The sequence below is a fragment of the Astyanax mexicanus genome, unplaced genomic scaffold (genome assembly GCF_023375975.1).
Source record: "Astyanax mexicanus isolate ESR-SI-001 unplaced genomic scaffold, AstMex3_surface scaffold_47, whole genome shotgun sequence".
Lineage (NCBI taxonomy): Eukaryota > Metazoa > Chordata > Actinopteri > Characiformes > Acestrorhamphidae > Astyanax > Astyanax mexicanus.
The window spans coordinates 406,941-424,144 of record NW_026040057.1 but is presented as its reverse complement, the minus strand read 5'-3'; the positions used below and the strand labels follow the sequence as shown (position 1 = coordinate 424,144).

At 41.7% G+C, this 17,204-nt stretch overlaps 1 protein-coding gene across 26 annotated transcripts; it reads right to left on the bottom strand.

Moving 5' to 3' along the window:
• Positions 1-234: 234 nt before the first annotated feature.
• Positions 235-15,873, bottom strand: LOC111196334 (uncharacterized). 26 transcript variants are annotated; one of them, XM_049473878.1, is made up of 12 exons: positions 5,436-5,524; positions 5,105-5,277; positions 4,904-4,996; positions 4,440-4,787; positions 4,233-4,350; positions 4,046-4,137; positions 3,844-3,961; positions 3,609-3,713; positions 3,222-3,374; positions 2,919-3,101; positions 1,314-1,535; positions 235-785 (listed from the first exon to the last, which is right to left on the bottom strand). In XM_049473878.1, exons 4-11 carry the CDS (start codon positions 4,647-4,649, stop codon positions 1,324-1,326), a joined length of 1,191 nt encoding a protein of 396 aa, XP_049329835.1. In that variant the 5' UTR covers positions 4,650-4,787; positions 4,904-4,996; positions 5,105-5,277; positions 5,436-5,524; the 3' UTR covers positions 235-785; positions 1,314-1,323. The 26 variants fall into 26 exon arrangements, with proteins under 26 accessions (XP_049329835.1, XP_049329838.1, XP_049329839.1 ...); XM_049473881.1 differs by having other exon boundaries at positions 235-741; XM_049473882.1 differs by having other exon boundaries at positions 235-697.
• Positions 15,874-17,204: the final 1,331 nt, after the last annotated feature.

Sequence of the window (17,204 nt, the reverse complement as noted above, 5' to 3'; positions counted from 1 at the left end):
GACTGGGCTATATACAGTATCGAAAGCATCGAACGCTAAAGAACCGAATCGTTTGTGATGACGTAGTATCGAAAAAGAATCGAACCTTCGGTACACTGTGCAACTCTAATATAAAGAATTCATATTTTATGGGAGGGTCACAAACTCACCAACATAAAAAAGCCATTAAATCAGCGCAAGAATTATCAGAGACAACACAGATGATATGCTTCACTGCATGATATTTATACATAGCAGGCATATATGACAGATGCAGGGTTTACAGTGCAAAGTGAAAGTTAAACAGTTGGCAGACTATGTTAACAGGTACCTTAAAAGAATAAGTGCAACAGAACAAACCAATTGCAGGCATTGAGCAATTTATAGAAACTAATAAAACTGATCCTCCCCATGGAGCTAAGACTACTTACTCTGTTCTGGGAAGGCTTACTACAAAATGTTAGAGGGTGTCTGCGGGAGGTTTTGTCCATTCATCCAGGGGAGCATTTGTGAGGTCAGACACGGAACAGAGGGCCTGGCTTGCAAGGCTCTTTGAGAGAGCACCACTGCCTAGAGTCCAGTTCAGGTGCCCATTGGGGAAGAGATACCGTGACGGAGAGTCCAGTTCAGGTGCCCATTGGGGAAGAGATACCGTGACGGAGAGTCCAGTTCAGGTGCCCATTGGGGAAGAGATACCGTGACGGAGAGTCCAGTTCAGGTGCCCATTGGGGAAGAGATACCGTGACGGAGAGTCCAGTTCAGGTGCCCATTGGGGAAGAGATACCGTGACGGAGAGTCCAGTTCAGGTGCGCATTGGGGAAGAGATACCGTGACGGAGAGTCCAGTTCAGGTGCGCATTGGGGAAGAGATACCGTGACGGAGAGTCCAGTTCAGGTGCGCATTGGGGAAGAGATACCGTCTCGGAGAGTCCAGTTCAGGTGCGCATTGGGGAAGAGATACCGTGACGGAGAGTCCAGTTCAGGTGCGCATTGGGGAAGAGATACCGTCTCGGAGAGTCCAGTTCAGGTGCGCATTGGGGAAGAGATACCGTGACGGAGAGTCCAGTTCAGGTGCGCATTGGGGAAGAGATACCGTCTCGGAGAGTCCAGTTCAGGTGCGCATTGGGGAAGAGATACCGTGACGGAGAGTCCAGTTCAGGTGCGCATTGGGGAAGAGATACCGTCTCGGAGAGTCCAGTTCAGGTGCGCATTGGGGAAGAGATACCGTGACGGAGAGTCCAGTTCAGGTGCCCATTGGGGAAGAGATACCGTCTCGGAGAGTCCAGTTCAGGTGCGCATTGGGGAAGAGATACCGTGATGGAGAGTCCAGTTCAGTTGCTGTAGTTTAATCATCCACTTCCTCCTCATCAGTGTCACTGTAATGGCTGCTGTCACAGCTGAAGTCATCCAAATCATCTTCAAGTGGAGAAACATCTTGGTGCATTCCACCAAGATATTTTGCTCTGACAATATGTAGGTGATTTTTAAAGTATGACTGCCTTTTCCTTACAAAGCACAGAAGTCCCCTTTTTGCATCCATCTCACCCAGATCACCACCTGGAAAACAAAAACATAAAAAAAAAATCCCAATCAGTACTAAATGATAGTGAGTGAGGGAAATGGCTACAGCAGTCTAACACTGAAATTATTTCAAAGCTCTGCCCGCCCACCCCTCCACAGATGGGAAGCTCAAGCAGATTGCCAGGCGGTGGCAACCAACGACAAGTTATACTCTTGAAGCTGATAAGTGAATGTATACATTTGCAGTGTTTTTATTGTTTTCACATTATAAAACAAACTCATGTGGAGTTTACATAACGTTTGGTTAGTGAAGCTTTCTGAATAGCTACCTGTTCCGGAGAGAAATAGCCAGCTCGCCCCTTTCTATGGCTGCAGCACACAGTTTGCATGCTGTTGGGTCTATACTTGGCAACTCAGAATTTGGAGGCTACAAGCCACACATATTACCATGATGCCTGCACATAGGTCAAATAAGAACATACTGTCTGAACCTTTGTTGACAAGAGCTGCCAGTGCTTAAACTCAGCATGTTTCCTTAATGTCTGATGACATGATCAGGATGTATTGAGTTTCTACTAGGGGTGTAACGGTACATGTATTCTTTACGAACCATCGCGGTACGTGGGTCACTGTTTGTTTCACAAAATCAGATGGCGCATACATGGAATATTGCAGTCTACATAGTTAATGTGGAACCAAATTCCAAAGGCAGTTTCACGCAGGAACTCCATACACTCTTGCTGTAAGCAACCGCCTAAGCCTGCAATGATAAGAGTAGCTCTAGCCATGGGCTCAGTTTAGCGAGTAGTAACAACACATAGGAGATGGAGTAGCTGCCCGCTTCTATTTTGTGGATTGCTGGAGTGAAATGCTCGAGTTCAGCTGCGGTTGTAACGAACATCCTAAAAAACGTCCTAATAATGACCCAAAACACCTACAACCCACACTTCCCCTAATAATAGTTCAGATTAAACATGTCATTATTTTCAACACAAGGGCTGTTTGGAGCTTACTGTCACCATAAACAAACACACAGGAGAGTCTAACAACTTTCTATTGTTATAATGAAGTTACTCAGACTATGCAGAATGCCAACTATCCCTACCTACCATCAAAGATGTTTCACTGTTTTGGGAGTGTATTGCTTAAGCTTACTTTAAATATAGCCTATAATAAACTTAACACTCCTCTTATTGCACAACTTTACTTTTTTGAAAAACAAAATTAAATACAAAAAACATAAGAGCTGATTTTCAGATGAGAGGAAAATCTGTAAAACTTAAATGCAGTACAGGCTGTTTTAATAATTAACAAAATGAGTTGGGTTTGTATCATGATGTGAATCGAACTGTAATTTTTGTGCACTGTTACACCCCTAGCTATTACAGAGAACAATTTAATTTATAAATATAGACTTACGTTGACTGCTCAGGTCCTGGCACAGTTGTGTAGCAAGCTGTTTTAAGGCCTGAGAATATGCCCTTAGGGAGTCCCAGTGCTGCTTGATCTCCATTAGAAGAATGGACTCTTCTTCTTGTAGTCTTCTCATCATCATAACTTCATCAAACACTCTCTTCTTGGAGTAGAGGTCAACAGAACTTCCTAAAGTAAGTTAAGAGAGAAAGATATAAATATTCTATGATATCATGGAATATCATTTGTAAATGGGCATAATAGAAAGTTGGTTTATCCTTAATAGAAAATTAAAACAATTATACCCACCAAGCCCATGCAACTCCCAAGGCCATGTATGGCTTTCAGAAGACAGAATGGTATCCACGGTACAAATCTTCTGGTCATCCAAAACAAAGTTATTATACTCTTCAACAGCAGCTGCCAGCTTCCTTCTTAAATGATGTCGTCTTTTATTGCGGTCTGTTAAATAAATAAAACAACAATATAGCAACCAAGAGGGGAGAAAGAGGGAAACAAAAACACACACACACATTCGGGACCTTTAGGTTAAAAAACAAAACAAAACAAAAAAACATAAGGACTAATTGATTTTTCTCCTCCTATGGATCTTAATCCAGCAAAAGTAAAGCCAAGTATTTAAAATGTAAACAACTTTCTAAGCACGGCAAATATATTTCTACAATATTTAAATACCTGTTTGATAGTAAAGTTGTTGTTTCCTTTGTTTGATGCTCAGGAACAGCCCCTCAATTTTCTGTTGTAGACCCTCTGGACCCAAAGCAGTTTCAGCACCTGAAGCTTCAGACACACACCGATGCACACAGACACGTAATCATCTGAAGAAACTTGGAAAGACTTAAGACAAAGGTACCCAAAAATTATATTCACAAGAAGCATGGCATTACCCATGGACAGCGAAAGTGCAAACCTGTATTTGCCCACTGCTGGATATCTAAAGTCCATGCTTCAAGGATGTCTTTGCCAATTCCAAATTCTTCTTGAAGCCTTTCAACTTTTTCAGCTTGTTCTTTGGCTCTGGCTACAGTCTGAGACCGAGAAAAAAAAGATGCTCAAGATACTTGAAATGATGCTTAAAAAAGTTGCATGAAAGATCCATGTAAATCACACACCTTCCTGTATCTTTGAGATAAGGCACAGTGCATGTTGTCTCTTTTTCGTCCATTCCAACCAATCACCTGAATAGTTAACATGTCTGTTCGAACTGTAATTAAATAAGTAAATAAGTAAGTCACACACACACACACACACACACACACACACACACACACACACACACACACACACACACACACACACCTGATTTGGACATTTGTTTCAGGCAGATAGCAGTCTTTGAAAGAAAGCTATTTACTTGTTCTACCTCTTCACCTAAAGTTGTCCCAGCACCCTGCTGGTTCCTTCCTCCCCATTTAATCTACAGCGTGAAAAGGAAAGAAAAAGAATGATACACAGCCTAAGTAAATGAAGGACTACTACAGATGCATTTCTAGTAATGCAAATTACCTCACATTTTGAAGCATGTGCTTTAGCATGCATTATGGAAAGAAAAGGCTTCATGTCTTGAAGATGGGAAAGCTCTGGACAAACGTTCACAACCTTCTGTAGATATGGCCAATATCTGCAAACTACATCACTGCAGAAAAACTTGACTTTGTTTACAGCTATCTCTTTCTGGAGAAAGAGAGGATAAGCAAATATTTCACCCTGAAACATATTCAGGGCCTTTAATATTATGCCGTGTCGACACACTGCAACCTCAAGTCCCTCTTCATCTATTTTACTGGTAGATTTTTTAGACGATTCTTTGGCTGCTGCCCACTGAGAGGCTCCACATTTTCCTTTTCCAGACACCTGAAAGTAGAAAAAACAAACAAACAAACAAACAAACAAACAAGGAAATTGAGCAAAATAAAAACAAACATGTGGGCTCACAATATTAACTCAAAACAGTAAGTCAAAATTATTACATGTTTTGTTGTCTTGTGTATGTAGTCCACAAAGCTAGAGACCTCTTCATCTTTTGCTAAGAGACAACCATCATAAACCCCTTTTCATCTGTCCTACAGACCAAAAAAAAAAAAAAAACACACACAAAAAGGGGGAAAACAATAAGAATATCAGCTGGACGTAGAAGAAAAGCATGTTGTTTACTGCAAAAGTTTGCCTACCCTTTCTTGAACCTATAATGTTTGCGGTTCCCATCAACTGATACAGCCAGCATATTTGGCATGCATGCAGGGCACTTGAAATGCTGAACGTGACAAAGTTGGTCTATTTCAAATCTACAGTAATTCCATTCCAGGTAACTTCTTTGGAAAGTGCTGTCACATATTTTCCCCCCCTATTTACACACAAATTACTGTATTTAAAAACACAGAAAACATGTTTTAAATAGAGCATCAAAAATTTGCTACATGTAAACTGTTATAGTAAACACTGAAATTCTCTCATATTGGCTTTGTACAAAAAGATAATCATAAAAAAATAATAAAATCATACCCTGCCAAAATGTGAAGTCCGACGCTCTAATGTCCTTGTAAAGGCCTGGAGGGACATTGCTGGAGCAATTACCTTCATGTCTTCAAACATGGAGAAGAGGTCCATGGAATATATAGTTTCGTAGCTCACTGAGGCTGGCCAATACCCATTCTGTATAAGATCACTGGAGTTTGGTGACCAACTGTTGCCACAAAATGTGCAATTCAAGACAGGCAAATACATACTATATCGGCCTTGGGAAAAGCAGGAGAGAAAAAAAAAAAAAGACATTAGACATTAGGGAGAAGTATATGTACACACTTTTCCATATTATACTTGCACATAACCACATTTGGATGCATTATACTCACCGTTTACAGTTATTAAAATGACCCGTTTGCCAATACTGGCTGTAGCTGCTGCTGCTGCTGCACATGCACATATTCTCTCAGGTACTGGTACTGGCAATTTACAGTCTACAAATCCATAAAGATCATTATTAATCCCCAAAAATACAAACCAGGTGTTTACTATACAGATAATACTTGAATAATACCTTTTTCTTCATATATCAGTTTACCATCACTGGCAAACTTGATTACTGTTGTTGGTGGAATGGGCATGAAAAATCCATCAACCATACTGTCCCTATTATGCAGCACAAATACTGCATGAAATGAGAGATCACAATCTTCACAATAGTATTGTTTAGGAAGACAATCTTGGCACCGAAGGACAGCTTTTTTATTCCTGCAGTAACTACACAAGGTCTGCACAGTGTTTTCAGCTTTCAACATGTACTGAATCAAGTCCGGTCTTAGTTCTTTCCATCGTTCAAGAGACTTTGATTTTCGTATAGCCCAGTCTACAGAAGCAATGTTTGGAATAGTGCGAACTTCAGGATCGTCCAATAATGCATCAGAAATAAGTTCCTCCATTTCTTGACGAAGAACATCTTGAGAACGAAATAAAAAAGGACAATGAAAATACAATAAGAAAGATTAAATAAACAATCAGCTTGTGTGTGTGTACACATTACAGAGTTGCTTTACCTAGCATCTCTTCATTGCTTGGACCTTTGATGGAAGGATCAAAACATGATTCATCTGCCCTGGCAGTTGATTGCATCTCTGGTACTAGAGGCATTCTGGGGACTGACTCTGCAGCAAGAAAGAGTTCTTATTATGAATATCCACTGCTATTATATGGATGCATTAAGCACAGGTTACCAAAGCTCATGTCATGGAGTAATACACAGGGTTGTCATTACCACATCCTACTTTATTATTATCATGATCATCATCATCATCCTTTCACCCTTTTCAATACTCAGGACCCCACAGTATAGACCACCAAAGAGCAGCTATTATTATTTGAGTGAAGGGTGACACTGATTAGCATGGTGGTGGTATATGAGGTGTTAGTGTGTGCTGAGTGGATCAGCTACAGCAGTGCTGTTGGTGTTTTAAAAAACACAGTGTTTAACCACTCACTGTCCTCCACTCTATTACACACTGCTACCTACAGCTGCTACATTTTGTTGATGTAAATTCAGAGACAGAAGCTCTGAATCTGTTGCTGCACAGTTTGTGTTGGTCATTATCTAGACCTTCATCATTTCCCACAGTGTGCTGTTGGCTGAATATTTCTGATTGGTGTACTATTGTCTGTCCAGCAGTGACACAGAGGTGCTTAAAAGCTTGTTGTAATAAAGTGCTTAAACATGTACTCACCTCTCCTTAAAGGTTTGCTGTTGTCTTGAATTCTGTATCCACAGGCATCTCTCTCAACCCATTTTACAGTAGGCTCAACTCTTCTTCTTTTGTTTCTGGCCTTTGTGGTGTGTCCTGGCCTCACAATCTAGACAATTGAGGGAATATTAAAAAAATAAGAATTGATTGACCCTCTATAACTTCCAGCTTAGTTCAACTATAAACTGAAACTGTGTGAATTGGCATGATAAAACCACCAAAACTAGCCATATCTGCTCCAATTAGTCAACATCTAAAGAGGTGAACATCTAGCTGAATGGGATGCTTTAGTGTTGGACAAGCATGCAAGACAGGCTGGAAATAAACTTTGCATGAACACCTGGCTGCTTTCAGCCCTACCTAAATGTAACAAAAATAATAATTTCAACTGAAATGGTGATATACTGAATGCTGAGTTTTACACACCATGAATTAAATGGGATTTAATATTTGTTTAATTCAAAATACACAAAAAATTACATCCAGCATCACAGTAAATGGAAAAAAAAAATTATATATATATATATATATATATATATATATATATATATATATATATAGTGAGTATGTATATGTACATTAAAGCTCATTTGTTAACAAAATCATCTTTTAACGAATAATTCGTCTGTGCATTCGTCAATGACTATTAAAATAAAGTTATTTTTTTATGTGTTTATCAATTCTGCTCCTGGTGCCTCCCTGCACTACACATTTTAGATGTTTGTCAGTTTTAATGCAACTCTGTTTGTTAATGAGCTGATTAATTAAACAATGTGAAAATATAATTTTAAAGATGCAGGGCAGAGAGAGCCAGGCCCAGGACTGAGAAACTTTGGTTCACAGATATTGCTGCTGATTTGATACCACATTAAAATAAAATTAAAATGAAAATGATTGTTAAATGGTGTTGTGTTATCTGATTTAAATGGGTTTAGAAGAGAGATTAACAAATCAGCAACAAAATCTGGCTGCACCACAATTTATAACAAACTCCTATAAAGAAAGCCAATGTAGTTTGGTGTATTCAACAGAAAATATTGTAAGACAGATCTGTCTCATTTTGCGATAATTATTCCTTACAATAGGATAAACCAGGCTCTAAAATGATTGTATAACAAAAATGCATATGACTATGCTTTTTACTGGCTAAAGGCTGATTTCTAAGTTTTTATGGCATTGCCGGTGCAGGTGCAGTAAGCCACTGTGAGTATCTATACTTGTGCATTGGTGCGTCATGAGCAAGACTGACAAAAACAATATTTCTGTAATTTTTATAAAAATAATAAATATATATTTTTTAATTGTTCAAAATGTGTTCGTAAAGGTTTTATTTTGTACTAGCATAAGCTTCTTTAAAGATAATTGCTAAGTAAATATATTAATGGAAACTATATATTTATTGGCTAAATTATATTCATATTAGTTTTGTCATTCACTTAAAGTATTGTATTTATATCAATATTCTGAGATTAATCATAATTTAAATCATGTTTAAATTATTGTTATAGCTGTTTTTTTTGTATTTTGGGAGGAATTATCTCATGGTAGTTTTTATGCTTTTTAAAGTAGAATATATTATTGTGCTCAGTTACTGAGTTTAACTGAGCACTTTAATGGGGAAATAAAGGCTTCTGTAGATGGAAAGATTCAACATGCCGTCAGGGGTGGGTGCATGCAAGTGTCAGGGAGTGAGACAGAGCGCTTCTGTGCTAACCAGCTATGCTGCACGCACACACCCCAACCATCACCATGGACAAACTTGAGATGACGTGAGGGACTTGTGCGATTGCAGCAGTGCTCTGCATGAACATTCTCAATGTGTGTAGTGAAGGTGTGGAGTAAAGGCATTTTGACTGTTGTTTTTCCCCAATGATGAGCATACTTGATCATCTCAGCTTGTGCATTGTTAAAGCAATTAAGATACTACCCTACGTGGTATCACATCCCTAGTCTGCAAGGACCGATTACACTCTCCTTTTCACTGTGTCTAGGTTTGCATTTACTTGATGCCTTATCCCCTTTGTTTCACTCTTACTTTTTCCCCAGGCTTTGTTTCTTAGCAAATGTATGCTGCAGCACAACAAAATCAAAGCACATGCTCGGCAGCAGTGTTGGGAAGTAACGGATTACATGTAATGGCGTTACGTAATCAGATTACAAATTATAAGTAACTGTAATCCGTTACAGTTACTGCTTCAGTAAGTGGTAATCAGATTACAGTTACTCTGCTAAAATAAAAGGGTTACATTGCGGTACTTTCCTATTTTTGCTCTTCCAACACTGACAAAACGCAAATAACATTTTGAAATCGCTCCGTCTCGCTGCACACACACACACACACAGGGAGGAGGGGCAGACAGCGGCTCCGCACACACAACGAGACGAAATTAACTGACATTTTGGTCAACGAATAAAAACGAGACGAAAATGTTTGGCAGGGACGAAATCCAATCAGAACTGATTTAGGTCTGTGAAAGGTAGGGACCAGTTAGGAGGAGATCCAATCACTGCTACTTTAGCGAAGGTGGAGTACCCGCCTCTCCTGCAGCAGCGCCGCGCGGAATTAAACTGTCGATACGGAGCTCGACTGGAAGTTAACTCCACAGAGTTCAGCAGGGAGAGAGAGAGAGAGAGAGAGAGAGAGAGATAGAGAGAGAGAGATATATTTCTCTTTTGACGTCGCGAAAAACAAGATAACGTGTAAACCGCGTGGAGCGACTCCATCTCCGGTAAAACACCACTAATCTTTCAGCTTCTGCAGAGCAGAGTCCCACAGATCTCCATGCAGAGATCCGCGTTTTAATACTGATGTTATTTCATGAGCTGATGGGGTGTTTAACTCGGCAGTGCACTAAAACACAGAACTGATACAGAACCCTAACTCATTAAGATCAGATCATCTGTTTAGTCTCACAGTGGGAAAGATATAGCTAGTGTTAAAGCAGGAACAGGTCAGAAAGAAACTCAATAATATAAACAAAATAAAACAATAAAATAAGTGAATCTATGAACCCAAAAGTCTGTGTAAAGTTCCTTACAGCACTTTCTCATAGGTTTCTCACTTTAACTCATGAAGTCTCTCAGTACATCCTGAGAGCATCTCTACAGGACAGTGTGTGAAGGTGTGTTCATTTATAGACTGTAGCTCCAGTAGGTGTGCTGGGTTACTGCTGGAGATAAAACTAGATCATTTAAAAGCTGTTTTTGCATCTACAGCTCTGTTTAAACTATAATTTAACTATTCAGTTGTTTTATGACCTGATTTCTAGAGCAAAATTTTAAATGTAAAATATATATAGTCACACACCTACAATAATAATAGTAATAATAATAATAATAATAATATACATTAAATCATATATAAATATATTTCACATTCAAACATTAACAATATTACTCAAGTGGTTATTAAACGTTTCATTTCATATAAGTGTATAGTTAATAATTCAAGGGAACTGATGAAAAAAGCATTTACATTTACACCCTTTACATTTTAGTCGACTAAATTTACTGTAATTTTAGTCGACTATATTCTTATGACATTAAGTTGACTAAAACTAAAAACATTTCAGATGACTAAATTGTGACTAAAACTAAATACTATTTTCGTCACAAGACTATAACTAAGACTAAATCAAAATTTGTTGTCAAAATTAACACTGGAGGCAAACCTGCAAATAGATAGCTTACGGTTGTTGTTACATTGTTTGGTTTTAAATGGTTTTATCATCAATTTATAGAAGTGTTTCATAAAATTGTTTGATGAAATGGTTTCATAAGTATTTTTATAGAGTGATTGAAAAGGCTGTTTTATTTGTTTATCTATTTGTTACATTCATTCAGGCTTAAAAAAATGACAATATTTAAAGTAATCCAAAGTAATCAGATTACGTTACTCACTTGAAGTAATGTAACTGATTACGTTACAAATTACATTTTGAGTGATGTAATCAGTAATCTGTAAGGGATTACATTTTAAAAGTAACCTTCCCAACACTGCTCGGCAGACACATCAAAGTTGCTGTTGTTGATGTGACAGTTATATTTCTGGGGAGGTGTGCATCATGTTATGACCTAGGCAGCTACACAGAAGGTACATGTAGGCTACAGCATAGATTTGATGCAGACACATAAAATGTCCTAAAATATTGCCACAGATTACAGTTGGTTCTTTACATGGACTGAGAAAACACTTGTGACCATCTCCACGCCAGGAGCTTTACCATTTCCACAAAAATAGGCTCTTGCCCAAAATAAACATACATCACTACTAAGTGTAATGTTAAGAAAAGTGGAGCTTCAATAAGAGATTGGGTTTGGTTATTATCAACAATATTAGTTCCAATCATGTACCACAAAATTCTTGTTGGTTTAATCATGTAGTGCTAAGCATAGATACAGTTTAACCTGTTGCTCCATAACATCCAACATCTTCTGTGCTTGTTGCACTTCCTCATCCAGGTCCTGCCAGTTTGTGTTAATGGGTGTTTGAGCCATTTTAGACCTAAAATATATGATACAGAAACATTAAAAGAATAATAGAATTGCTGAACTGCAGTTCAAGACCTATATTTAAACTGATGTTAACTCAGCTATGTGTTTTTGAAAGACAGTTTTTGTCAACAGCCTGATTTGCAGGAACAATAAACATTTAGGCCAACCTCCCTTTCCTTTTTTAAAGTGCTTAAAAGTCATCATTCACTCTTCCGTGCATATTGATTAGTGGCTGGAGCTAATATCTGCTGGCCACAGTCAATACCTTGTGTTTTAATAAAACAACATTTAAAAAGAACCATGTTTAATGTTAACACAGCTCAATTTGACTAAAAGGATATAAAAAGATTCCAAATACTTCTTTAATTGCATTTTCTAATAAGAACACTATAGTTGTAATTTGAGCCTAAAGTTGGATTCCTATTCACCAACTTAATAAATTTTGCCATTCCCTTAGCTACATTAAATGGTGCAGCAGATAGCTAGGGTTATTTTATAGAGCTTGTTACATATCCCTTTCAATAAGAACTTGCTAGCTACTACTTAAACCTACTTAAATGGCTAACTGGCTAGTCAGTGTTTCACAGTATATTGAGAGCTACATTGAACAATAATAAAAAATATTTACCCTGGTGCTGTACAGCTACCTACCTACCTACCCACCTACCTACCTACCACCCTGGTGCTGTAAAATATCTACCCACCTTGGTGCTGTACAGCTAGCTACCTACCTACCACCCTAGTGCTGTACAGCCAGCTACCTACCTACCTCCCTGGTGCTGTCCAGCTAGCTACCTACCTACCTCCCTGGTGCTGTCCAGCTAGTTACCTACCTACCAACCTGGTGCTGTCCAGCTAGCTACCTACCTACCTCCCTGGTGCTGTACAGCTAGTTACCTACCTACCTCCCTGGTGCTGTACAGCTAGCTACCTACCTACCACCCTGGTGCTGTACAGCTAGCTACCTACCTACCACCCTGGTGCTGTACAGCTAGCTACCTACCTACCACCCTGGTGCTGTACAGCTAGCTACCTACCTACCACCCTGGTGCTGTACAGCTAGCTACCTACCTACCACCCTGGTGCTGTACAGCTAGCTACCTACCTCCCTGGTGCTGTCCAGCTAGCTACCTACCTACCTCCCTGGTGCTGTACAGCTAGCTACCTACCTACCACCCTGGTGCTGTCCAGCTAGTTACCTACCTACCTCCCTGGTGCTGTACAGCTAGCTACCTACCTACCACCCTGGTGCTGTACAGCTAGCTACCTACCTACCACCCTGGTGCTGTACAGCTAGCTACCTACCTACCTCCCTGGTACTGTAAAATAACCACCCACCCTGGTGCTGTACAGCTAGATAGCTAGCTACCTACCTACCTCCCTGGTGCTGTCCAGCTAGCTACCTACCTACCTCCCTGGTGCTGTCCAGCTAGTTACCTACCTACCACCCTGGTGCTGTACAGCTAGCTACCTACCTACCTCCCTGGTGCTGTACAGCTAGCTACCTACCTACCTCCCTGGTGCTGTCCAGCTAGCTACCTACCTACCACCCTGGTGCTGTACAGCTAGCTACCTACCTACCACCCTGGTGCTGTACAGCTAGCTACCTACCTACCTCCCTGGTGCTGTCCAGCTAGCTACCTACCTACCTCCCTGGTGCTGTCCAGCTAGTTACCTACCTACCACCCTGGTGCTGTACAGCTAGCTACCTACCTACCTCCCTCCCTGGTGCTGTACAGCTAGCTACCTACCTACCTCCCTCCCTGGTGCTGTACAGCTAGCTACCTACCTACCTCCCTCCCTGGTGCTGTACAGCTAGCTACCTACCTACCTCCCTCCCTGGTGCTGTACAGCTAGCTACCTACCTACCTCCCTGGTGCTGTACAGCTAGCTACCTACCTCCCTCCCTCCCTGGTGCTGTACAGCTAGCTACCTACCTACCACCCTGGTGCTGTAAAATATCTACCCACCTTGGTGCTGTACAGCTAGCTACCTACCTACCACCCTAGTGCTGTACAGCCAGCTACCTACCTACCACCCTAGTGCTGTCCAGCTAGCTACCTACCTACCTCCCTGGTGCTGTCCAGCTAGCTACCTACCTACCTCCCTGGTGCTGTCCAGCTAGCTACCTACCTACCTCCCTGGTGCTGTCCAGCTAGCTACCTACCTACCTCCCTGGTGCTGTCCAGCTAGCTACCTACCTACCTCCCTGGTGCTGTACAGCTAGCTACCTACCTACCACCCTGGTGCTGTCCAGCTAGTTACCTACCTACCACCCTGGTGCTGTCCAGCTAGCTACCTACCTACCTCCCTGGTGCTGTACAGCTAGCTACCTACCTACCACCCTGGTGCTGTACAGCTAGCTACCTACCTACCTCCCTGGTACTGTAAAATAACCACCCACCCTGGTGCTGTACAGCTAGATAGCTAGCTACCTACCTACCTCCCTGGTGCTGTCCAGCTAGCTACCTACCTACCACCCTGGTGCTGTACAGCTAGCTACCTACCTACCTCCCTGGTGCTGTACAGCTAGCTACCTACCTCCCTCCCTGGTGCTGTCCAGCTAGCTACCTACCTACCACCCTGGTGCTGTACAGCTAGCTACCTACCTACCACCCTGGTGCTGTACAGCTAGCTACCTACCTACCTCCCTGGTGCTGTCCAGCTAGCTACCTACCTACCTCCCTGGTGCTGTCCAGCTAGTTACCTACCTACCACCCTGGTGCTGTACAGCTAGCTACCTACCTACCTCCCTCCCTGGTGCTGTACAGCTAGCTACCTACCTACCTCCCTCCCTGGTGCTGTACAGCTAGCTACCTACCTACCTCCCTCCCTGGTGCTGTACAGCTAGCTACCTACCTACCTCCCTCCCTGGTGCTGTACAGCTAGCTACCTACCTACCTCCCTGGTGCTGTACAGCTAGCTACCTACCTCCCTCCCTCCCTGGTGCTGTACAGCTAGCTACCTACCTACCACCCTGGTACTGTAAAATAACTACCCACCCTGGTGCTGTACAGCTAGATAGCTAGCTACCTCCCTGGTGCTGTACAGCTAGCTACCTACCTACCTCCCTGGTGCTGTACAGCTAGCTACCTACCTCCCTGGTGCTGTACAGCTAGCTACCTACCTACCTCCCTGGTGCTGTCCAGATAGCTACCTACCTACCTCCCTGGTGCTGTACAGCTAGCTACCTACCTACCACCCTGCTGCTGTACAGCTAGTTACCTACCTACCACCCTGGTGCTGTACAGCTAGCTACCTACCTACCACCCTGGTGCTGTACAGCTACCTAACTACCTACCACCCTGTTGCTGTACAGCTAGCTACCCACCTACCACCCTGGTGCTGTAAAATAACTACCCACCCTGGTGCTAGCTAGTTACTCCAGTGCTGTAAGTTACAGCAGCAAGCTAGTTAGCATGGTGCTAAAATGATATCTAGCTTCTGGTATCCTAGCCGAACAATATGGTTAGCTAGCTAGATAATTAGCTGACTACGGCCAATATGAGAATAATAGTTGCTAATTCCAACTGTTCTCAGGTAAATTCCTGCACCTTGGTCACAATATAACGCAATAAAAATGATTAAATTACTTCTCTAAAAGGGTTGTAACTTCAGTAAGTAGTTAGCTAAGCTAACGCTAGCATGTTAGCTAGCTAATACTCACACAAGCCCCACACCAGCGTCTGCTGCCAGCCCCGTTTATCCCCGTTTCCCGGTTAGTTAACGAAATACCTGCACCTTGGTCACAATATAACGCAAGAAACCCGATTAAATTACTTATATAAATGGGTTGCAACTTCCGTAAGTAGTTAGCTAAGCTAACGCTAGCATGTTAGCTAGCTTACTAACTCACACAAGCCCCGCACCAGCGTCTGCTGCCAGCCCCGTTTATCCCCGTTTCCCGGTTAGTTTACGGCTTTTACACGCCCCAATGTAGTCTAAAAGAGCCCTGTCATACACACGGTGCAACCACTGAATACATATATTCTGTTAATAAAATGAATAAACCTTAATTATGGCTAAATATTAACTTACCAGCACACACACAGAGCGCGAGGGCAGTATGGCGGACGTTCGGCTGCACTCGGGTGATGGCCCAGAATCCGAAGTTTTCCGAAGGAGGGGCCAATGGCCTTCATACGTGGATAAGTAGACGTTTGGGCGGTGCTTTTGAGAAAGTCAACCCAGCGACGTTTTCGTTGTGAGACTGTGTTGCAGAGGAGCACAACCCCAAATATGGTGAGCGCAATTGTTGTCAGTGTTTATATATATATATATATGTGCCTTTTTTATATGTTCAATACCTGTTTTGTTTTGTGTAATGTTTGTGTTTTACAGAAAAAATCCTACAAGACTTTTTTTTGTTTGTTGTGGGGCCTAACCCGACGGACAAGGCAAAAGACAATGGCAACACTTGCAGGAGTCATGTCCGTTGTTTCCTTTTATATGCAGGCCGGGGCCATCTTTTGAACGGCAATTTTTCCTTCTTGAAAGTTGCCTCTGTGATTTCAAAGTAGGTAATTGGCTTTGGGTATTTATCTAATTGTTTCATATAATGTGTATATGAAGTGTTTTGTTTTGTTGTTTGTCTATTGTTTCCAGGTGGATTGAAGTCCTTATCGCAGATGGCCTCAAGCCAACAACCATAAGGGTCAACATCATGAACCTTCGGAATTTTTTTAGGTTCCTCCAGGACATGCCTTCTGGTGAAATAAAGCTGTCTATGCTGGATTTTCAGCGGCTGAATTCGCAGACGCAGCGATGTCTGAAAACTATCCACAAGGACGTCACAACACACCGACAAAAAATACGGAGGGAATTGTCGAGTAAGTACTGATGGTTACAATGTTACATCTAAACGGTACTTTATATGCGGTTTGTTTATTCTTTGGTTTGTGTGTTTGTTTGTTTGTTTTTTGCAGGAAACATCCTTCCACGGAAAATGAGCTCCCAGTTCAGGGAGAAGGTCAAGGAAGTTCTCCCGAAGAAACTTGGTAAGTTTGCTTTTATTGAAATTAGGGAAAAAATGTGTTTTAATACAAGGCTACTCATTGTCATGTGTTTTTCATAGGGCTGCTGGAAGAAAATCCAACGAGACAGAACTTGAAGGCAATTTATGGATTGCTGTCCGGATATTTTATTTCGATGTCCGGGCACAGGACAGGGGTACTCAGCAATATGCTGGTATCAGAAGTTGAAGATTCTGAGGTCGAAAATGGCATGACCATCATTGAGGCATTGGAGGCATCCCTCCAAGATGGCGGCGCGGGCAACTGCTGCGGCTCAGAGCTCCTCAAACTTTGGCAGCTATTTTATCTTTTTTACTCTCTTTTTATTTCTCTCTGCAACTTCGAGACTACAGTTCAGCAGAACATACCTGCTAGATGCAGCAAACAACATGATCTACTACTCGGAGCACTCAGATTACAATTACTGGGACTTTATCCCTCCAGAGATACGGCGTTATCCGGAGGGTACTGACTTCACTCCTCCACCGCTCAAGCGCTGCAGGCGGCGACGCGACAGAAAACAGAAGAGGGGA

Excerpts from the sequence above, each read along its gene's own strand:
- LOC111196334 (XM_049473868.1), bottom strand. The coding sequence starts at position 15,801 with ATGAAGGCCATTGGCCCCTCCTTCGGAAAACTTCGGATTCTGGGCCAT. Across the intron at positions 6,575-7,147 it reads CAGCAAACCTTTAAGGAGAG|AGTCAGTCCCCAGAATGCCT; the intron begins GTGAGTACATGT and ends TTCTTGCTGCAG. Across the intron at positions 6,370-6,466 it reads AAGCAATGAAGAGATGCTAG|ATGTTCTTCGTCAAGAAATG; the intron begins GTAAAGCAACTC and ends TTCGTTCTCAAG.